At 43.2% G+C, this 23,767-nt stretch overlaps 1 protein-coding gene across 1 annotated transcript in view; it reads right to left on the reverse strand.

Annotated features, from left to right (window-relative positions):
* LOC140203402 (sodium/myo-inositol cotransporter 2-like) overlaps positions 1-23,767 on the reverse strand; it is a 134,123-nt gene that overhangs the window by 77,310 nt on the left and 33,046 nt on the right. The window contains exons 5-6 of the mRNA XM_072269460.1: positions 15,517-15,622; positions 2,487-2,567 (exon numbers count right to left, since the gene is read on the reverse strand). Of these exons, the coding sequence (XP_072125561.1) occupies positions 2,487-2,567; positions 15,517-15,622 (187 nt within the window). The remainder of the gene's footprint in view (positions 1-2,486; positions 2,568-15,516; positions 15,623-23,767) is intronic.

Here is a 23,767-nt window from a genome sequence, read left to right on the forward strand (position 1 = left end):
CAACAGATAGTGGAACTCCAGAATCCTGCAGAAGTTTGAGCCTTTGAATTCTGTCAGATGCCAGAAATTGTACTTAAGTACAACTCTGAGTGTTGCCACTTGCAGAAGTTCTCTAATGATTCTGTGGTGATTGGGTGTATCAGAGATGGACAGGAGTCGGAGTACATGGGACTGGTGGACAAGTTTGGGGAGTGGTGCGGGAGGAATCACCTGCTCCTGAACATTGCTAAAACCAGGAAGATGGTGATTGGTTTCAGGAGGAAGAAGACTGTGATGAATCCTGTATACATTCTGGAAAAAGAAGTTGCAGTGGTGGAGGAGTACAAATATTTGGGTGTTCATTTTGACAACAGACTTGACTGGAACACCAACACTAAAGCTGTTTTTAAGAAGGGGATGAGCAGACTCTACTTTCTAAGGAAACTGAGATCCTTCAATGTGTGCAGCAGACTGTTAGAGATCTTTTATCAGTCTGTTGTAGCAAGTTCAGTCTTCTTTGTGGTTTTATGCTGGGGGAGCAGCATTGGTGCTGGTGATGCTAAAGGACTAAATAAACACATCAGAAAGGCTGGATTCCGCTACAACCCGGACTCTTGAGTTAGTGGTGGAGAGGAGGTCACTAAACAAACTGTTATCCATTATGGACAAACTGATACATCCTCTCCATGACCAACTGAATAAACAGACTCATTCAGCTCCACTGTCACAAGGATTGTTTCAGAAAATCCTTCCTACCAAATACAATAAGCATATACAACAGTATTATATCCACACTATTATTATTCTGTATTTATTATTAGTCAAGTTTGTACACTGCTAAGTTTGTTTTTAAATGTTGCTGCTGTAACAAAAGAATTCCCCACTCAGGATCAATAAAGTATTATTTTTATTATTAAAACTAACTCCAATAGCTGTTGGAATTTGGAGCATCCAATTTGCCTGTTGTGGAAGCCTTGATCAGGTAGCTTTATGAATATAATTCCTGCCAAATTTGGACTTCCTGAATCCAAAAGGGAACTCCTGCCTACTTTGATCAATCATTGTGAGTGATTTAGGAACTGCCTCCATGTGTATTCACTGAATTAGTGAATTGGCTGGATCGAGAGGTTATGTTGAAGGGAGAGTGATCTTGTTGCCATCAAAGATATTGGAGTGACTTTGGTAACACAGCTAAGCGTCAATTGAGAATGATGAGTGAAAGCCATTCCTTGAGCTATGAACACTTTTAGAAAGGAAATACCCAAAACATAAATGCAAATACTGAATATTTTTTTCTCTTAGGCAATATTCAGGGGGAGAAAAGGTGTAGATAATATGACAAAAGGACAAAGGCTTAAATACAGCAAAGTATCATGATGGCCAGCTTGATTAATAGACATTTGGTCTGCAATACCATACCTAACTCTAAATAGGGTGCCAATTCCCAAGTCTGAGATAAAGGCAAAATAAGTCTAGAGCAGGGCCAGAAAAAATGAGAAATAAGTCAGAAAACGCATTTCCTATGCAGATAAGAGCAAATGGTGCAAGCAAAAACTGTAGGAGTTGGAAGGTTGTGGATGAAGTAGGAGATTAATTCAATCTAAAAGGTAAAAGTAAAAAGAAAATGTTAGTACAGGACAGTAGGACAGACATTAAAAGAGAATACAAATAAACTCTCTCCTCACCTCTGAATAGAATAAGTTTTAAATTTCCACATTAGTTGAAGTTGGGAAATAGTGAATTCTTTCCATCACTCCCATTTTTATTTCCAATAAGGTCGCTGAACTTGTCAGAAAGCACTGATCAAGGAAGCTGTGTGAAGCAGTTCATTAAACAGGAAAGTAAAGCAAGGGGCACTGAAGTGGGCAGGAAGCTGAGGGTTCCTAAGGTAATCACAGAGCATTGGGATTGCCCATTTTCATCTGCTGACCCTCCTGTTATGTTTAAGGACTGGACAGAATGTGGAAAACCTTGTTCTTTTCCTATTTACTAAATATTTAGAACTGATTTGATTTTTGATGGTGCATTAACTATGGCCACTGGAACTTTTATTTCAGACAGATGGCATTTGCCTGGAAAAACACAAATCAAAGTTGAATGAGATCATCACAACACCCTATGATCACACTAATGCCACTTGCTGCTTCCATTATTAGATACAGCTGTACAAATTCTGAGGTGACCGTCAAAGACAAAATTTAAAGGTCTTCAGGTGCATGTGAAAAAGTTGCGAAAAACTTTGGAGACAATTTTTAAGACATCTTCTGAGATATTTTACAAAAGCCTTAAGGTGCCATAGCTTTTATTCTTGGTTCTGAAATTAAGTAAAATCCTTCAGGTGAGACTTTAAACCAAACCCAGCCTGTCTTTCATGTGAACATACACAAGCCTTGATAAAGCTCTTATAGACCAAGGGAGTTCTCATACAGAATGCTAATGCTTTTTTCAGGAACCTTTCTCCTAATTTTATAATGTTGGAAATATATCAATTATTTAGATACACTTACCAAATACCATAAGAATCATAGCTCCTAACAGCATGATTACTGTTTGCAGTGTGTCTGTATATATTACTGCAGCCAGCCCACCTATAAAAGGAGAAGCTCAAACAAACCTTCAAAATATAAATAAGAAGTCTACATTACAAAGCGTCATGTCAGTCTGAGTGATACACAATACAATACCATTTTATATTTTCTCTCTACTTCCTCCTCCTACTCCACTAATGATTCAGAACACATTCTGCTAAATATCAAATATCCTTAAACCAGGTCTCAGTTATTTACTTTAAGACAAGTTATTCTGGGCTCAATGTCTTCTCTTCTGTCCTGGGATCTGTGGCTCTTCTCAGATGGTCTTCTGAGATGGTTGTAGCTCAGGCTACCAATTTAACCCTCAGCAGATTGCTGATCATTGATTCCTGGTTAATCCAGGGTTTCTATTTCGGGAAGACTCTGAATGACTTTCTGCAAACACACTCGTCTACAAGTATCTATTTTACTGTTTTTTAATTTCTGAAGTTTTTTTGATTGAGATACAGTGCAGAACAGGTCCTTCTGGCCCCTTAAGCCACGCTGCCCCAGGAACTCCTGATTACTCCAATTTAACCCTAATCTAATCATGGGACAATTTCCAATAACCAATTAACCAAACCTGTAGACCTTTGGATAGTGGGAGGAAACAGAACACCTGGGGAAAATCCATGCATTCCACGGGGAGGATATACAGAGGATGCCAGAAGAGAACTCCGAATTCCAACTGTCATCGCATTGTGCTAACCTCCACACTACTGTGGTGCCCTTTATAAAACTCTATGATAACTGTAGTGTATTCGTTCAGATCCTCTGATGAGTCATGTCTCAGTCCATGAGCTTGAAGTCATTGTGTAGCCACTTCTCTGCCTCCCGCAACTACCTCTAGTGCCTTGCTCTTTAGCCTCTGCCTGTTTGCAAATGATCAGGTGTCCCAAAATGCACTGTACGGATGGAACGGTAGGGTAGGCATTCTTGATCATAGTGTAACTGGTCAAGTGTGTTGGGAACCCTGGTGCTGCGGGTGATGTGTTTATGATAATTGGGCAGAGATTTCCTTAAGCAAGCCTGACGATGGTCCCAGGCAATCATTTGAAAAGTGCCAGGGTAGGTTGTTTTTTGCTTGCTAATTATGGCATCGAGTGCTTGCTTAACACCTGGTTTTGGCTGTATACAAACTGTGGTCAGAATCACGGAGAAGAACTCGCTCAGTAAGTAGAATGGATGGCACTTAATCATGAGTTGTTCCAGGTTGGGAGAACAAGCTCTTGTGTAAAAGGATCAAGTGCTTTCCTGGCTTACATGATGAATGAACTTGTCTTGGGCTTCATACAATTGATACCTTTACCCAGCTTGAAGCCTGAAAAGAGATTAAGCTCTTGTGTGTTATTGAGCTTAGTAACATGGGGTCATGTCAACATACAAAAGAGCTGTTCATTGACTTCAGCAAGGTGCTGAGGTCAAGAACATTGAGAGTTTAAAGTTCCCAGAAGTAAACATCACCAATAGCCTGTCTTGGTACAGACATGTAGATGCCACATCAAGAAAACTCCCCAACTCTTCTACTTCCCCAGGAGACTGAAGAAATTTGGCATGCCCTATCGATCCTTACCAATTACCTCAATGCAATATATCTGGATGCATCTTAGCTTGATATAACAACCGCTTTGGCCCTGACTGCAAGAAGCTGCAGAAAGTTGTTAAGACACAGCTTACTGTCTAGTATGGAGGGGACTCTACACAAGATCAGAAAAAGCTCCAGAAAGGTGTGAACTCAACCAGCTCCATCATGGGCAGTAGCCTCCCCAGCATTAAGGACATCTTCAACAAGAAGTGCCCTCTTCAAAGATGAGGTACAGAAGTCTTAAGACACAAACTTAACATTTTAGGTTCAGCTTCTTCTCCAACTACCATGAGATTTCAGAATGGACAATGAACCCAGGTACACAACCATAAATTTCTTTTTTCTTTTTTTTGCTCTTTTTTTGCAATACTTAATTGATTTTGAAAAAAGATATTTCTTGTTTAATTTGTAGATTTTTATTATTATGTATTGCAATATTCTGCTGCCACAAAACAGCAACTTTCACAATAAAAGCCAGAGGTGTAAAAAGTCTTTTTTTTAAAAACACAGCTTGGGGAGAAGGGTCCGCACTGCGCAGGCGCGTGACATAGCGCACCAAGGTTTAAAATCAGACCACCATATACAGCGGCCATCGTCGTAGCGGCCACTGTCGGAGTGGACTGAGTCAGAGTGGAATGGCTTTGGCTCAACAGGCTTTGGCGAGAACAGGCAGAGGCCAGGGTAGGTTCCAGTAAGTTTTTTGTTCAGATTGTTTAGAGTAGAGAGAATGCCAGGCAGGATGTTGGAATGCTCCTCTTGCAGGATGTGGGAAGTCAGGGAGCCCTCCAGTGTCCCTGACAATGACGCATGCAAGAAGCGCATCTAGCTGCAGCTCCTAACAAACCGCGTTAGGGAACTGGAGCAGGAGCTGGATGACCTGCGGATCATTCGGGAGAATGAGGAGATTATAGATCGTAGCTACAGGGCGGTAGTTACGCCAAAGGAGCAGAGGACAGGAAATTGGGTCACTGTCAGGCGAGGGAAGAGGAAAGGGCAGGCAGAGCAGGGTTCCCCTGTGGCTATTCCCCTCAACAAGTATACCACATTGGATACTGTTGTGGGGGATGACTTACCTGGGACAAGCTGCAGCAGCCAGATCTCTGGCACTGAGTCTGGTTCTGCAGTGCAGAAGGGAGGGTGGAAAAAGAGGAGAGCGGTAGTGATAGGGGACTCGATAGTTAGACCTACAGATAGGAGGTTCTGTGGTTGTGACAGAGAATTCAGGAAGGTTTGTTGCTTCCCGGATGCCAGGGTCAAGGATCTCTCTGATTGCTTGCATGACATTCTGAAGTGGGAGGGTGATCAGCCAGATGTCATGGTGCACATCGGTACAAATGACATAACAAGGAAGAGTGAAGAGGTCCTGGAGAGTGAGTATAGAGAGCTTGGTAGGAAATTGAAAAGCAGGACCTCGAGGGTGGTAATCTCAGGATTGCTATCTGTGCTACGTGCCAGTGAGGGTAAGAATAGGATGCTCTGGAGGATGAACAAGTGGCTGAGGAACTGGCGTAGGGGGCAGGGTTTCAGATTTCAGGATGGTTGGGACCTCTTCTGGGGCAGGTGGGACCTGTACAAGAGAGACGGGTTATACTTGAACTACAAGGGGACCACGTTTGTTAGTGCTATTGGGAGGCTTTAAACTAGATTTGCAGGGGGATGGGAACCAGAGTACCAGAGCTGACAGTGGGGCTGGGGTGAAAATAAATGATGTTAAAAGTTCAAGCAAAGCCGCAAATAGAAAGGTTGTAAATGATGGTTAAAAATCTTCTGAGGTGTATATATTTCAATGCTAGGAGTATTGTGTGGAAGGCAGACAAGTTGAGGATTGACACGCGGGATTATGAAGTTATAGCAATTAGTGCTTGTCAGGGAAAATGTTACAGCAGTGCTCAGGCAGGACAGATTAGAGGGCTTGTCTACTGAGTCCTTATGGGTGGAGCTGAGAAACAGGAAAGGTATGGCCACATTAGTGGGGTTGTATTATAGACCACCCAATAGTCAGCGAGAATTGGAGGAGCAAATCTGCAGAGAGATAGCAGGCAACTGAAGGAAACATAAAGTTGTGGTGGTAGGGGATTTTAATTTTCCACATATTGATTGGGACTCCCATACTGTTAGGGGTCTAGATGGGTTAGAGTTTGTAAAATGTGTTCAGGAAAGTTTTCTAAATCAATATATAGAGGTACCAACTAGAGGGGATGCAATATTAGATCTTGAGTTAGGACAAGTGACGGAAGTGTGTGTAGGGGAGCACTTTGGTTCCAGTGATCATAACACCATTAGTTTCAACTTGATCACGGATAGAGATAGATCTGGTCCTAAGGTTGAGGTTCAAAACTGGAAGAAGGCCAAATTTGAAGAAATAAGAAAGGATCTAAAAAGCGTGGATTGGGACAGGTTGTTCTCTGGCAAGGATGTGATTGGTAAGTGGGAAGCCTTCAAAGGTGAAATTTTGAGAGTGCAGAGCTTGTATGTTCCTGTCAGGATTAAAGGCAAAGTGAATAGGAATAAGGAACCTTGATTCTCAAGGGATATTGCAACTCTGATAAAGAAGAAGAGAGAGTTGTATGACATGTATAGGAAATAGGGAGTAAATAAGGTGCTTGAGGAGTATAAAAAGTGCAAGAAAATACTTAAGAAGGAAATCAGGAGGGCTAAAAGAAGACATGAGGTTTCCTTGGCAGACAAAGTGAAGGATAATCCAAAGAGCTTTTACAGGTATATTAAGAGCAAAAGAATTGTAAGGGATAAAATTGGTCCTCTTGAAGATCAGGGTGGTCGGCTATGTACAGAACCAAAAGAAATGGGGGAGATCTTAAATGGGATTTTTGCATCTGTATTTACTAAGGAAACTGGCATGAAGTCTATGGAATTAAGGGAAACAAGTAGTGAGATCATGGAAACTGTACAGATTGAAAAGGAGGTGGTGCTTGCTATCTTGAGGCAAATTAAAGTGGATAAATCCCCAGGACCTGACAGGGTATTCCCTCGGACCTTGAAGGAGACTAGTGTTGAAATTGCAGGGGCCTTGGCAGATATATTTAAAATGTCGGTGCCTACGGGTGATGTGCTGGAGTATTGGAGAATGGCTCATGTTGTTCCGTTATTTAAAAAAGGATTGAAAAGTAATCCAGGAAATTATAGGCTGGTAAGTTTGACATTGGTAGTGGGTAAGTTATTGGAGGGAGTACTAAGAGACAGAATCTACAAGCATTTGGATAGACAGGGACTTATTAGGGAGAGTCAACATGGCTTTGTGCGTGGTAGGTCATGTTTGACCAATCTATTGGAGTTTTTCGAGGAGGTTACCAGGAAAGTGGATGAAGGGAAGGCAGTGGATTTTGTCTACATGGACTTCAGTAAGGCCTTTGACAAGGTCCCGCATGGGAGGTTAGTTATGAAAATTCAGTCACTAGGTATACATGGAGAGGTGATAAATTGGATTAGACATTGGCTCAATGGAAGAAGCCAAAGAGTGGTAGTAGAGGATTGCTTCTCAGAGTGGAGGCCTGTGACTAGTGGTGTGCCACAGGGATCAGTGCTAGGTCCATTGTTATTTGTCATCTATATCAATGATCTGGATGATAATGTGGTAACCTGAATCAGCAAATTTGCTGATGATACAAAGATTGGAGGTGTAGTGGACAGTGAGGAAGGTTTTCAAAGCTTGCAGAGGGATTTGGACCAGCTGGAAAAATGGGCTGAAAAATGGCAGATGGAGTTTAATACAGACAAGTGTGAGGTATTGCACGTTGGAAGGACAAACCAAGGTAGAACATATGGGGTAAATGGTAAGGCACTGAGGAGTGCAGTAGAACAGAGGGATCTGGAAATACAGATACAAAATTCCCTAAATGTGGCGCCACAGGTAGATAGGGTCATAAAGACAGCTTTTAGTACATTGGCCTTTATCAATCAAGGTATTGAGTATAGGAGCTGGAATGTTATGATGAGGTTGTATAAGGCATTGGTGAGGCCGAATCTGGAGTATTGTGTTCAGTTTTGGTCACCAAATTACAGGAAGGATATTAATAAGGTTGAAAGAGTGCAGAGAAGGTTTACAACGATGTTGCCAGGACTTGAGAAACTCAGTTACAGAGAAAGGTTGAATAGGTTAGGACTTTATTCCCTGGAGCATAGAAGAATGAGGGGAGATTTGATAGAGGTATATAAAATTATGATGGGTATAGATACAGTGAATGCAAGCAGGCTTTTTCTACTAAGGCAAGGGGAGAAAAAAACCAGAGGACATGGGTTAAGGGTGAAAGGGGAAAAGTTTAAAAGGAGCATTAGGGGGGGGCTTCTTCACACAGAGAGTGGTGGGAGTGTGGAATGAGCTGCCAGACGAGGTGGTAAATGCGGGTTATTTTTTAACATTTAAGAATAAATTGGACAGATACATGGATGGGAGGTGTATGGAGGGATATGGTCCATGTGCAGGTCAGTGGGACTAGGCAGAAAAAGGTTCGGCACAGCCAAGAATGGCCAAAAGGCCTGTTTCTGTGCTGTAGTTTTTGTATGGTTTCTATGGTTTCTATATTCAACTGGATTCAGTTCTGACTCTGCTTCTGAGATGGAGAAACAAGATTGGCAGGAATTATTTGCCTTAGTGGGCATTAAGGTGGAGCTGATAGTGGTGTTCAAAATAATGGGGACTCAGACACGGACAAGGCAGATTACAGCAAACATTTTCTACAGCGTAGGTTTACGGTAAGAAGGTAAAATGGGCTAAAAGGAATCTCAGACTCTGGCCACACTCTTAATACATTTCAGATCTAGTGACAGAGTCAGAGAGAAGTACATCACAAAAGCAGGTCCTTTGGCCCATCTAGTCCATACCAAACCATTTAAACTGCCTACTCTCATTGGTCTGCAATGGACCGTAGCCCTCCATACCCATACCATCTATGTACTGATCCAATCTTCTCTTAAATGTTGAAATCAAGTTCACAGGCACCACTTGCGCTGGCGGCTCATTCCACATTCTCATGACCCTCTGAGTGGTCCCTTTAAACTTATCACCTTTCACCCTTAACCCATGATCTCTGGTTGTAGTCCCACCAAACTTCAGTGGAAAAAGACTGCTTGCAATTACTGGATCTATACTGCTCATAGCTTTGCATACTTCTATCAAATCTCCTCTCAATCTTCTATGTTCCAAGGAATAAAGTCGTAATCTGTTCAATCTTTCCTGATACTCAGGTCTTCCAGTCCTAGCAACATCCCTGCAAATTTTCTCTGTACTCTTTCAATCTTATTGTAGGCAGGTGACCAGAACTGGTCACGATACTCCAAACTAGGCCTTATCAATGTCTTATACAACTTCAACATAACATCCCATCTCCTGTACTCAGTACTTTGATTTATGAAGGCCAATATGCCAAAAGTTTTCTTTATGACCCTATCTACCTGTGGCAACACTTTTAATGAATTGTGGATCTGTATTCCCAGATCTCTTTATTGGTGTGCAACACCTCATACCCGTCTGCATTAAATTCCATCTGCCATTTTCAACCCATTTTTCCAGCTGGTCCAGATCCCACTGCAAGCCATGATGTCCTTCCTTACTGTCTACTACACCCCCAGTCTTTGGGTCATCCACAAATTTGCTGATCCAGTTAACCACATTATCATCCAAGTTACTGACATAGATGACAAACAACAATGGACCCGGCACCAATACCAGGCGACTGAAACTTCTTGAGCAACCTCCCATGCAGAACCTTGTCAAGTGCCTTGCTGAAGTCCATGTGGACAACAGACATTACATTGCCTTCATCAACTTTCCTAGTAACTTCCTCAAACATCTCTCTCAGATTGTTTATGCTCTTAACATACCTGTAGACACCCTTAGGATTCTCCTTCATCTTGGCTGCTAGAGCAACTTCACGCTTTCTTTTAGCCTTCCTGATTTCTTTCTTAGGTGTTTTCTTGCATTTCTTATTCTCCATAACCACCTGTTATACCAACCCGGCAACAGACGACTGCAAGTCCTCCTTTGGAGCTGTTCTGAGCCCCAGCAGCACCCACGGGAGACAATCATGCCAACACTAAACTGTCAGGGAAGCCCTCAGAGTAGACTTTGGAGCAATGAAATCACTCGCATAGGCCACTGCACTGCAGGTGATATGCTGTGATGCGATGTAGCCTAGCACCGAGGTTCTGGGCCATCACACCCCAGAGGTCTGATATTGGGGACCACGGTCAGAGCAAGTATCAGATGGGGTGCCAAAACCAAGTAACCTAGATACAGATGAACACCCGAGTCATATCTGTTGTCAATGCTAGAGGGATGACTTTTTGCTAGCTGGTGGTACGTTTATGGTAAAGAGATGTGTGAAACCGCAGGAGGGGGGCAGAGGTCCAACAAGGTCAACACTGACATGCTCAAACTGTCACTCAGGAATCTCAGAAGGTGCTAATGGTGCCTGAACATGATGGTGAATTTTTGCCCGCCGACTACACTCCAATCACACATGTTCTTTCTAGGCCATGCCAAATAAACTTTAGTGCAATCAGTATCTGTGAGGCCTTCTGGCCTGGATGCAGGAGACCATGAATGGAGCTGAAAACAGCCCATCTCTAGTTTGCAACCACGATGGAGCGAGGACAACCAGTTGAGACATAGCATAGGAGAGAAAGCCCAACTTCCCCAAACTTAATGTCAGCCAACCGCAGGCCCGTGACTGCCGTTCGGTAAGCCTGGACCTCTGTGTCAGTACCTTGGTCAGCTGTCATGCCAGCATAGTCAACCCTATGTGTGTGTACGGCTTCAACGGCTGGCCGTGAGAGACGATCAGCCACAGTATTATTTTTCCCCTTGATATGTTGTACAGTATATCCATTGTCAACTCTGATACGTAGGCCAGATGGCATTGCTGCCGTGCAGACCAAGGGTCTGATATTTTGGCCACTGTGTGCATGAGGGGCTTGTGGTCAATGAACGCTGTGAAATGGTGACCCTCTGGAAGAAAACAAAAATAGCAGATGGCCAGACAGAGACTAAGAAACTCACAGTCAAACGTGCTGTCCTTACTTCCTCTCAGGGGGACAGAATTGCTGACTGAGGAAAGCGAATGGCTACCACATGCCGCCAACCAACTGTTCATGCACCGCACCCACAGCATAGACTAAGGTGTCAGTGGTAATGGCTATGGATGCGTTGGGGAGCGGCTACGGCAGTAGGGTCACGTTAGAAAGAGCTCATTTGGTATCATCAAATGTCCTGGTCATGTCCACTGACCAGTCGACCATGTGATGAGGGGTATTGCCTTTAAGCTCACTATCTGGGGGAGCACAAGTTCAGCAGCTCGTGGAATGAAGCGGCAATAGAAATTCACCATACCTAAAAACCCCTGTAGTTTTTTCTAAGCAGTGTGGAACGGTGGGAGATCCATAATAGTAGTTACTTTTGATGGAAGGGGTTTCACACCTCCTGTGGAGATACAATGGCTAAGAAAGTCAATGGTTGACAATCCAAGCTGGCATTTAGCAGGGTTAATAATCAACCAGCATTGGCAAAGTGTTTGAAAAGTGTACAGAGATGAGATACGGGTTTGGATGCAGATGCACTGGCAACAAGTATGTCATCCATGTAACAAAAAGAAAATCGAAGAGTTTTAATATGGAGTCTCTCAGCCATTAGAAAGTCTGTGCTGCATTTGTGAGCCCAAATGGCACACGCAGAAACTCAAAAAGGCCAAATAGTGTTATCACAGTTGTTTTGGGAATGTCCTCCAAGTACACAGGCATCCAATGGTAGCCCCTAACAAAATCAACTTTGGAAAAAATTGACTTTCTGGCTAAGCATGACAGAAAACCTTGGATGTGTGGGACTAGGTAATGATCGGGTCAATGGCCTTGTTAAGGTGTCAGTAACCACCACACGGGCAGCAACCACCTTCAGACTTAGAAAGCACATGGAGGAGTGAAGCCGAGGGGCTATTCAACCAGTTTAGAATGACAAATCTTTCCACATTGGCAAACTCAGCCTTTGCAGTTACCAGCTTTTCTGGGTCCAGTCTACGCGCATGGGCATGGACTGCCAGGCCAGTTGTGGAAATGTGGAGCTCAATCCCATGTTTTGTGACTGTAGTGGAGAAAGTAGGCTTGGTGAGGTTTGAGAATTCACCCAAACGCCGAGTAAATTCACATGCAGTGGTGCATGCACTTGACAGAGTCGTTGTGGGGAACTTACTGGCGGACCAGGAAACGACCAAAGTCCTTGACATCCACAAGCCAGCAGTTCTTAAGATCAGTCCTTGGGCACACAAATTGGCATCAAGCAGAGGTCTAGCCACTTCAGCCAGGATTTTAGTCCACTGAAACACAACGTCACCCGTCATGTCCCATGAGTCTGAATCCTGGTATCATTGGCAGCCTCCAGCAAGGTTCCGTCACTCTACACTTTCTCATCAATAGGCAATGATGGCAGCACACTCACTTGAGCACCCGTGTCACACTGGAAATATCACCCTGAAAGGATGTCCACAATGAACAGTAAACGACCCTGGTAGCTGGAACCCACAGTGTTCACATCCCTCTGATGTCCCGATGCTCTGGCACTGTCGATCTGCAAGGCGGTTGGCACTTCCGGGAATTCGTACCGAAGTGAGCCTGGTAAAACACAGATCCGGCATCATTTGTTTCGCAGTCGTGGGTGTCTTTATGTTGGAGGCCTTGCTGACTGGGCTTATTGAGACAGGGAAAAAAGGAGGAGTTATGCACTGCTGCCTGGCTGAGTGTAGACTATCAGCCATTTTCGCATGCTCCTTTTGTCCTTCACTGTGCATTAGTGAGGGCTATGCAAACTTGATCAGGAATTTGCTGCATGAAGAGTTCTTTAAAAATAAAACAAGGATGGTGATATCCCAGGAGAGACAGCATGTGGTCCATTAGCTCCGATGGCTTAGCATTGCCAAGACCAGGTAACGAGAGCAGCTGCTTGGCGCTCAGACTCCGATAGTCCAAAGGTCTGTAAAAGGTGAGTTTTCAGTGTTCGGTATTTATCATGTTCAGGCTGGTGTTCAAGCAGACTCATCACTCTCGCAGCCGTGTAATTACTGAGTGATGCTGTCACATAGAAGAATTTGGTGTTGCCGGTGGTGATTTCTTGCAGAGCAAAGTGGGCCTCAGCTTGTACAAACCAAGCGACGGCATTTTGCTCCCAAAACTCCGGCAGTTTCAAAGTGACTGCATTGGCCAACATAATCCATACCTCTGGAATCATCCTAGAGCATCAAGGTCACTGACGCAGGGTTTCCCAAATAAAATGAAGTGAGGCATTTTATGTTTAACGAAACCCTTAACACATTTTTTTGAACTCTGAAACCTAAACACTAAAAATCCTTAGGTAACAACGTCATCACATCAGACCAGCCTCTCAAAGCGAAATCCCAGCTTAATGTCATTTGTTGTAAATGATGTACATTTCCCCCAATTACATTACTCTACACGTCGACTGTTTATTCATTTCCCGAGGTGCTGTCAGGCCTACAAAATTTCTCTAGTATTTTATGTGTGTTGCTGTGGAATTCATTGCCCCAGATGACAGTATAGGCCAGGTTATAGGGTGTATTTAAAGAAGAGATTGATAGGTTCTCCATTAGTAAGGGCATCAAAGATTATAGGGAGGAGTCAGGAGAATGGGGTTGGAAGGATGGAGAACATGGAGAAGACGGCAGCGCGCCACGCGTGCGCAGCTCTCCAGTGAAAATGATATCGTATCTGTTAAATAGGGGCCGTGGACAATTCTGATTTGATGGAGAATGGACGTGAAAGCACAGAGGAACATCTGGAGAAATCTCTGAAATGCCCGTTCGCTGCTGTCGTTACTGTGTGGTCGTGAATCTTTCAGAGGGCAGGCCTCAAAATCCCCAGCCTTGCCTGCTTTTGGCGACCGAGAAGGAGGTCAAATCGTTCGGACAGAGATGGCGCTCAGTACTCGGTGTTGGAGAGCTGATCAGAGCTTGAAGTTTTCCGATGACTCAGAGTCGGATTGTGGTCAGCATGGCAGGGAGAGTTTTTCTTCCTTCTCCTGTCTGCATGAGATATGGGACATTTGAGAGACTTTGAACTTTACTGTGCTCACGGGGACTTCTTCATCAAGTTATGGTATTGTTACACTGTTTGTAACTATATGCTATAATTATGTGGCTTTGTCAGTTTTTTCAGTCTTGGTTTGTCCTGTGTTTTGTGATATCACACTGGAGGAAATAATGTATCATTTCTTAATGCATGCATTAGTAAATGACAATAAAAGAGGACAACATGTCTTCATAATCATAGATGGCAGAGCAGATTGGATGGGGCAAACAAGCACCTTTCCTTTGTTCGCTATTACACTTCCTGCAGTGTCTCAGTAAAACCTCCTGAAACTCACTTTAGTAATATCACTTTAGTAATATACCTCTTTTGCAGAAGAAATCCCTGGTAACAGAAGTGAATTTCAAAAATACAGGTGAAGCATGTGTTTCCTCACACTTACTTCTCTCTCTTTAAATAGTCGGCTAATTAGATGTTAATTATTGTCAGTTAAGTTTATGAATAGAAACACAGAATGATGGAAGTACTCAGTTCTGATGAAAGTTTGATGGCCTTAAATACAAACCCTGTTATTCTTCTACATCTCAGATTTCCTGTGTCTATTTTACCTTTTTGTTGAGTCATTGTTTGCATGACTTGGCTGACCTTTAAGTGTTGAATAAGTGTTGTTGAAGCAGAGAATAATGATTACGCAAGAGTCAGGAGTTTGATAAGTGAGAGATTCTGGTGCAATATGGAAAGACATACATCTAGTTGTTTGTGTCTTATGTTAGCTTCAGAATGGCATCAGTGTTTTTGGCTCACAGCTCCAGCGAACTCAGTTCAGCCATGATGCTGTCCCTGTTACACTTGCATGTTCTCCCTGTGCCTGTGTAGTTTCCTCCAGGTGCTCTGGTTTCCTTCCTCACTCTAAATAAGTTTAGATCTGTAGGTTAAATGGTTAACTTTCATACGGCGGGGGGGTCATTGATGGGAATTTTGGGAGATAAAATGGGTTCACGTCAGATTAGTGTACTTGACGGTTAGTGTGGACTCAGCAAAGAATTCTCTTCCATGCTGTATGACTTTGAGACTACTAATTATTAATTTAAATATGAGTCTATTTCTAATAATAGTCAATTAGGCCATACGACACAGGAGCAGATTTAAGCCATTCAGCCCATCAAGTCTGCTCTGCCATTTCATAATAGCTGATCCCAGATCCCATATTCCATTCAACCCCATACACCAGCCTTCTCACCATACCCCTTGATGCCCTGACCAATCAGGAATCCATCAGTTTCGACTGAATACACCCATAGGATCCAATTTGATGCCAGTCCAATTGATGAGACCTACCTCCAACAGTGTAGACTGCGGTTATGATGAGTAGACTAATCACAGCAAGGTACAAGTCCCAATGCAAAGCAAGGTGAATAAAGAGAGCTCCGGCATAGATATCAACCTGGGGAAAACACATGCATGAGGTGGAGGATGGCAACAATAATAAATCACCACAACTGGGCCAAAAAATAGTTCACTCATTCCAATAGCTGTTACAGAGTACCATGCAATTAACGCAAGAATGAATATTCTTAGGAACACATTCAATCAATATAAATAACAAATGGGAACTAAAACAAAACACGCTACACCCATTTTTGAACTATTAAACATCAAAATTTACTGACTATTGTGTTGCAGAAATATTGCATGCACATTGCACGTAATCACAGCTGAACACGGTACAGGTAATCCTTATTTTCTAGGCTCCTTAAAGTTTCAGAATGTAGACATTTGCTGCAGGTACTCTATTGGCAAAGGGGTCAGCATAGAATATCTTTGTCCAGTGTTGTGTTGAAATCAAATAGCCAAGTAAACTAATCTCTTCTGCCTAAACAATATCCATATCCTCCCAGTTTCCTCACATCATGTACCAATATAAATATCTCTTAAAAGTGCCCAATATACATATCTGCCTCTACTGCTACCCCAGGCATCCAGTACCCCTGTGTACAAAACTTGCTCCTCACATCTCCTTTGAACTCCCCCACCACCTTAAATTCATACCCTATATTATAGACATTTCAACACTAAGATAAAGATGTTAGTGGGGAAACTGCTGGAGTCAGTTATCAAGGATGTGATAACAGCACATTTGGAAAGTGGTGAAATGATCGGACAAAGTCAGCATGGATTTGTGAAAGGAAAATCATGTCTGACGAATCTCATAGAATTTTTTGAGGATGTAACTAGTAGAGTGGATAGGGGAGAACCAGTGGATGTGGTATATTTGGATTTTCAGAAGGCTTTTGACAAGGTCCCACACAGGAGATTAGTGTGCAAACTTAAAGCACACGGTATTGCGGGTAAGGTATTGGTGTGGGTGGAGAGTTGGTTAGCAGACAGGAAGCAAAGAGTGGGAATAAACGGGACCTTTTCAGAATGGCAGGCGGTGACTAGTGGGGTACCGCAAGGCTCAGTGCTGGGACCCCAGTTGTTTACAATATATATTAATGACTTGGATGAGGGAATTAAATGCAGCATCTCCAAGTTTGCGGATGACACGAAGCTGGGTGGCAGTGTTAGCTGTGAGGAGGATGCTAAGAGGATGCAGGGTGACTTGGATAGGTTGGGTGAGTGGGCAAATTCATGGCAGATGCAATTTAATGTGGATAAATGTGAAGTTATCCACTTTGGTGGCAAAAATAGGAAAACAGATTATTATCTGAATGGTGGCCGATTAGGAAAAGGGGAGGTGCAACGTGACCTGGGTGTCATTATACACCAGTCATTGAAAGTGGGCATGCAGGTACAGCAGGCGGTGAAAAAGGCGAATGGTATGCTGGCACTTATAGCGAGAGGATTTGAGTACAGGAGCAGGGAGGTACTACTGCAGTTGTACAAGGCCTTGGTGAGACCGCACCTGGAGTATTGTGTGCAGTTTTGGTCCCCTAATCTGAGGAAAGACATCCTTGCCATAGAGGGAGTACAGAGAAGGTTCATCAGATTGATTCCTGGGATGGCAGGACTTTCATATGAAGAAAGAATGGATGAACTGGGCTTGTACTCGTTGGAATTTAGAAGATTGAGGGGGGATCTGATTGAAACGTATAAGATCCTAAAGGGATTAGACAGGCTAGATGCAGGAAGATTGTTCCCGATGTTGGGGAAGTCCAGAACGAGGGGTCACAGTTTGAGGATAGAGGGGAAGCCTTTTAGGACCGAGATTAGGAAAAACTTCTTCACACAGAGAGTGGTGAATCTGTGTAATTCTCTGCCACAGGAAACAGTTGAGGCCAGTTCATTGGCTATATTTAAGAGGGAGTTAGATATGGCCCTTGTGGCTACGGGGGTCAGGGGGTATGGAGGGAAGTCTGGGGCGGTGTTCTGAGTTGGATGATCAGCCATGATCATAATAAATGGCGGTGCAGGCTCGAAGGGCCGAATGGCCTACTCCTGCACCTATTTTCTATGTTTCTATGTTTCTATGTTAGTTGTCTACTCTATCTCTGCTTCTCAATCTGATAAACCTCTATCAGATCTCCCTTTAGCGTCTGCCTCTCCAGAGAATACAGCTCAAGTTTGTTCAACCTCTCATGATAACACATGCTCTCTAATCCAGACAGCATCCTGGTAAACCACTCTGCACCCTCTCTAAAGCCCTGACATTCTTCCTATAATAGAGCAACCAGAACTGTATGTAATACTCCAGATGCATCCTAACTAGAATTTTATAAAGCTGCAACATAACTTCCTGACATTTGAACTCAATGTCTTGACTAATATAGGCAAACATGCCATATACCTTCCTAATCACCTTGTGCAGCCACTTTCAGGGAGCTATGAACTTGCACCCCAAGATCACTTTCCTCATCTGTTAAGTCTCTTTGTACTTTTTAACAAACTCATGTATTTTTCACTCTCACTGGCAGAAAGCGATATAGCAGCTTAACTAATGGTTTATCACCCTTCTCATTGACTAAGTATTAGCACATTACCCACCTGATGTAATTGTTTTAATTATGTGGCCTAATAACTGGTTTTTCCCTATCTAAGGCATCTCTTATCTATAAAAGTGATGGTTTTTTCAGGGGTGCCATCTTTTGCTTTTGTCTTTGCTGTGCATCTACTTCTTCATCTGTCAGCTCGTCATTTCATTTGCTTAGTGTTTATATGTTTGTTTGTACTTTAAAATAAACTGAAATCTTAAAATTCAGACCGCTTATCATTCCTGACTCCTGAAAGAACCCCAAGGATCAGAATATAAACAGATCCAATAATGGGCAAGCCAATTCTGAATCCAAATGACCAATTCACAATGGAATCTTGTGCACCTTAATATTCTGGATAAGCATCCCATGAGGGTCTTTGTCAAACATCCACAGCTCTACCTTCATCAATTACCAATGCCACCTCGTCAAAAAACTCAGTCAAGTTAGTAAGACACTATTTGCCCTGTTCAAAGCCATACTGGCTCCATAAGACCATAAGACCATAAGACAAAGGAGCAGAAATCAGCCATTTGGCCCATCGAGTCTGCTCCACCATTTTATCATGAGTTGATCCATTCTCCCATTTAGTCCTACTCCCCCACCTTCTCACCATAACCTTTGATGCCCTGGCGACTCACAAACCTATCAATCTCTGCCTTAAATACACCCAACGACTTGGCCTCCACTGCTGCCCGTGGCAACAAATTTCATATATTCACCACCCTCTGACTAAAAAATTTCTTCGCATTTCTGTTCTGAATGGGCGCCCTTCAATCCTTAAGTCATGTCCTCTCGTACTAGACTCCCCCATCATGGGGAACAACTTTGCCGCATCCACTCAGTCCATGCCTTTCAACATTCAAAATGTTTCTATGAGGTCTCCCCTCATTCTTCTAAACTCCAAGGAATACAGTCCAAGAACGGACAAACGTTCCTCATATGTTAAACCTCTCATTCCCAGAATCATTCTAGTGAATCTTCTCTGTACCCTCTCCAACATCAGCACATCCTTTCTTAAATAAGGAGACCAAAACTGCCCACAGTACTCCAAGTGAGGTCTCACCAGCGCCTTATAGAGCCTCAACATCACATCCCTGCTCCTATACTCTATTCCTCTAGAAATGAATGCCAACATTGCATTCGCCTTCTTCGCTACTGATTCAACCTGGAGGTTAACCCTAAGGGTATCCTGTACGAGGACTCCCAAGTCCCGTTGCATCTCAGAACTTTGAATTCTTTCCCCATTTAAATAATAGTCTGCCTGTTTATTATTTCTGCCAAAGTGCATAACCATACACTTTCCAACATTGTACTTCATTTGCCACTTCTCTGCCCATTCTTCCAATCTATCCAAGTCTCTCTGCAGACTCTCCGTTTCCTCAGCTCCACCTATCTTCGTATCGTCAGCAAACTTCGCCACAAAGCCATCTATTCCATAATCCAAATTGTTGATGTACAATGTAAAAAGAAGCAGCCCCAACACGGACCCCTGTGGAAAACCACTGGTAACTGACAGCCAACCAGAATAGGATCCCTTTATTCCCACTCTCTGTTTCCTGCCAATCAGCCAACACTCTATCCACGTATGTAACTTTCCCGTAATTCCATGGGTTCTTATCTTGTTAAGTAGCCTCATGTGTGGCACCTTCTCAAAGGCCTTCTGAAAATCCAAATATACAACATCCACTGCATCTCCCTTGTCTGGCCTACTGGTAATTTCCTCAAAAAATTATAATAGGTTTGTCAGGCAGGATTTTCCTTTAAGGAATCCATGCTGAGTTCTGCCTATCTTGTCATATGCCTCCAGGTACTCTGTAACCTCATCCTTGACAATCGACTCCAACAACTTCCCAACCACCGATGTCAAGCTAACAGGTCTATAATTTCCTTTTTGCTTCCTTGCCCCCTTCTTAAATAGTGGAGTGACATTTGCAATCTTCCAGTCCTCCAGAACCATGCCAGAATCTATCGACTTTTGTAAGATCATCGCTAATGCCTCCGCAATCTCCACAGCTACTTCCTTCAGAACACACGGGTGCATTCCATCTGGTCCAGGAGATTTATCTACCTTTAGACTATTCAGCTTCCTAAGTACTTTCTCTGTCGTAATTGTGACTGCGCACACTTCTCTTCCCTGCCACCCTTGAGTGTCCGGTATACTGCTGATGTCTTCCTCAGTGAAGACTGATGCAAAATATTCGTTCAGTTTCCCTGCAAAATATTCGTTCAGTTCCTCTGCCATCTCCTTATCTCCCATTACAATTTCTCCAGCATCATTGTCTATTGGTCCTATATCTACTCTCAACTGTCTTTTACTCTTTATATACTTGAAAAAGCTTTTAGTATCCTCTTTGATATTATTTGCTAGCTTCCTTTCATAGTTAATCTTTTCCCTCTTAATGACCTTCTTGGTTTCCTTTTGTAAGGTTTTAAAAATTTCCCAATCCTCTGTCTTCCCACTAATTTTTGCTTCTTTGTACGCCCTCTCCTTTGCTTTAACTTTGGCTTTGACTTCTCTTGTCAACCACGGTTGCATCCTTTCTCCATTCAAAAATTTCTTCATTTTTGGAATACACCTGTCTTGCACCTTCCTCATTTCTCGCATAAACTCCAGCCACTGCTGCTCTGCCGTCTTTCCCGCCAGTGTCCCTTTCCAGTCAACTTTGGCCAGTTTCCCTCTCATGCCACTGTAATTTCCTTTACTCCACTGAAATACCGACACATCAGATTTCGGCTTCTCTTTTTCAAATTTCACAGTGAACTCAATCATGTTATGATCACTAGGCTCTCCCTAGTTAGGTAAACATGAGGAATTCTGCAGATGCTGGAAATTCAAGCAACACACATCAAAGTTGCTGGTGAACGCAGCAGGCCAAGCAGCATCTGTAGGAAGAGGTACAGTCGATGTTTCGGGCCGAGACCCTTCGTCAGGACTAACTGAAGGAAGAGCTAGTAAGAGATTTGAAAGTGGGAGGGGGAGGGAGAGATCCAAAATGATAGGAGAAGACAGGAGGGGGAGGGATGGAGCCAAGAGCTGGACAGGTGATTGGCAAAAGGGATATGAGAGGATCATGGGACAGGAGGCCCAAGGAGAAGGAAAAGGGGGGGGGGAACCCAGAGGATTGGCAAGGGGTATAGTCAGAGGGACAGAGGGAGAAGAAGGAGAGAAAGAGAGAGAAAGAATGTGTGTATATAAATAAATAAATAACGGATAGGGTACGAGGGGGAGGTGGGGCATTAGCGGAAGTTAGAGAAGTCAATGTTCATGCCATCAGGTTGGAGGCTACCCAGACAGAATATAAGGTGTTGTTCCTCCAACCTGAGTGTGGCTTTCAAATCTCTTACTAGCTCTTCCTTCAGTTAGTCCTGACAAAGGGTCTCGGCCCGAAACGTCGACTGTACTTCTTCCTAGAGATGCTGCCTGGCCTGCTGCGTTCACCAGCAACTTTTATGTGTGTTGCTCCCTAGTTAGGTCTTGGTTTTCCAAATGCTCATAAATCTTATCCTTAAGAATTCTCTTCTGTAACTTCCACACCACTGACATAAGACTCACGATCTATAGTTTCCAGGATTATTCCTCAGTCTCTTCTTGGCCCCATAATCTGGCTTCCCTGCTTTGGGTGTGACAGTGCCTCATGGTAGCTTTCCTGAGCAGAGACACCAGATCATGCGAAAATTAACACGTGCCTCCAATTTCATGTCAAGCTCCAGATTCCAGCCGAGGCCCTTGCCTAGCCTCTCAAAAACCCACCTACTATTTGAACTCATTAGTTGCTAGTTTTCTAGATCTGATTGTCGCTTCAGTTCAATGATTTTTTAGTATTTTCTTCCATGAGTTAGTTTCAGTTTGCAGGGGGTGATGCTGCAGGCATTGAAGTAGATTTTTGACAAAATAAATGCTGGTGCATATCTGTGATACTCCCAGATATTTAGGATGTAAATAAGGGGATCCCCCTTGGCATTGAGCAATGGTTAGGTGAAAGAGCAGAGGCCACAAAGGGTAGGACAAGCTGTTGAAAGAGGGTGGAACAGCAGGAAGAGCAGAAAAATTGGAAAATATGTTGCTTTAATGCTATGTATTCCAACTGCAGTCTACATCACTGACTTTGGGTGAGACACTGCATCATGATAGCTCTTCAGAGCAAGCAGAGAGAGAGAGCCCATGTCTTTGGGTGTACTCTAATAGTTAGTGTAGCATTCAGATGGAGGGTGAAATAGTTAGATCTAAAACTAGTGTATCATGCTTGAACAAGGGAGACTACAACGGGATGAGGGAGCAGTTGGCTAATGTGGATTGGGAGCACAGGCTATTTGGTGGGATAGTTGAGGAACAGTGGAATACTTTCAAAGAGATTTTTCACAGTGCTCAACAATAGTATATTCCAGTCAAAAGTAAGAACAATTAGTGTGGGGAGAGCCAGCCTTGGATAACTAAGGAAATAACAGATAGTATCAAATTAAAAGCTCATGTGTACAAGTCGCAAAGAGTAGTGGGAGACTGGAGGATTGGGAAAACTTTAAAAAGCAACAGAGAACAACTAAACAAGAAATAAGCAAAGGGAAGATAAGAGTATGAAAGTAAATTAGTACAAAATATAAAAACAGATAGCAAAAGTTTTTATAAATATATTAAGCGGAAAAGGGTGGCTAAAATCAACGTAGGTCCCTTGGAGGACAATAAGGGGAAATTGATATTGGGTGATAAGGAAATGGCTGAGGCATTGAAAAACTATTTTGTGTCGGTCTTCATGGTGGAGGACACGTCTAATATGCCAACTACTACTACTACGTCGACTCAGGCCTAGGGGGCCGGCGTCGGGCACGATGACGGACTCTCCACTTCTCCCTCTCCCTCATCAGTGTGCTCAGTTCATCTACATTAGCCGCGCCGCTGTCTTCTAGGAGCGTGTTGACTATAGTCTTGGTTCATCCTCCCGTGCCTGGGCTCCCATATGATGACTAGGCTGGCAGGTAGCTCGGGGTGGTGCAGATAGTGCTCCGCTAGTTGCAGTCATCTTGACTCGATTTTAGTGGTGAGCATCGGTAGGTCATCATAGAGCTCGATGTTTGTCATATGCTGTTGCCAACTCACGTCAAGAGCCATCCGGAGCATTTGTGTATAGCAACCATCTACAGACTTTCACATAGTCTTGGTGAGTGTCCACATCTCTCATCCGTACATGAGGATGGACTCTATGACTGCTATGAAGATCATCTTTTTAAGCCCTCTGGTCAGGTTCGACTTCCAAATTTCCTTCATGTCGTTCATAGCCCTCCACGACAGCACCTTCCGTATCTTTATGTGCTTCTCTGAACTCATCATTCTTGACCCAAGGTACTTGTAGTCAAAGACTTTCTTAATGGTATCATTCTTTACAGTCTTGAGAGTACCTTCGTCGCAGTTAAACGCCATGTACTCTGTCTTTTTAGCATTTAGGTGACGTCCAACTTTATTGCACTCAATTTCCACTTATGTCAGTAGCTGCTGTGCTTCCTCCATCTGGTCAGAGAGCAAGACTATGTCATCTGCAAAATCAAGATCTGTGAGCGTAAATGGTCTGATCCTTTTGGTTCGTCGTGGTTTTATGGTAAAACCAAGCTTGTCATGATCTTAT

The sequence above is a fragment of the Mobula birostris genome, chromosome 9 (genome assembly GCF_030028105.1).
Source record: "Mobula birostris isolate sMobBir1 chromosome 9, sMobBir1.hap1, whole genome shotgun sequence".
In the NCBI taxonomy this organism is placed as follows: domain Eukaryota; kingdom Metazoa; phylum Chordata; class Chondrichthyes; order Myliobatiformes; family Myliobatidae; genus Mobula; species Mobula birostris.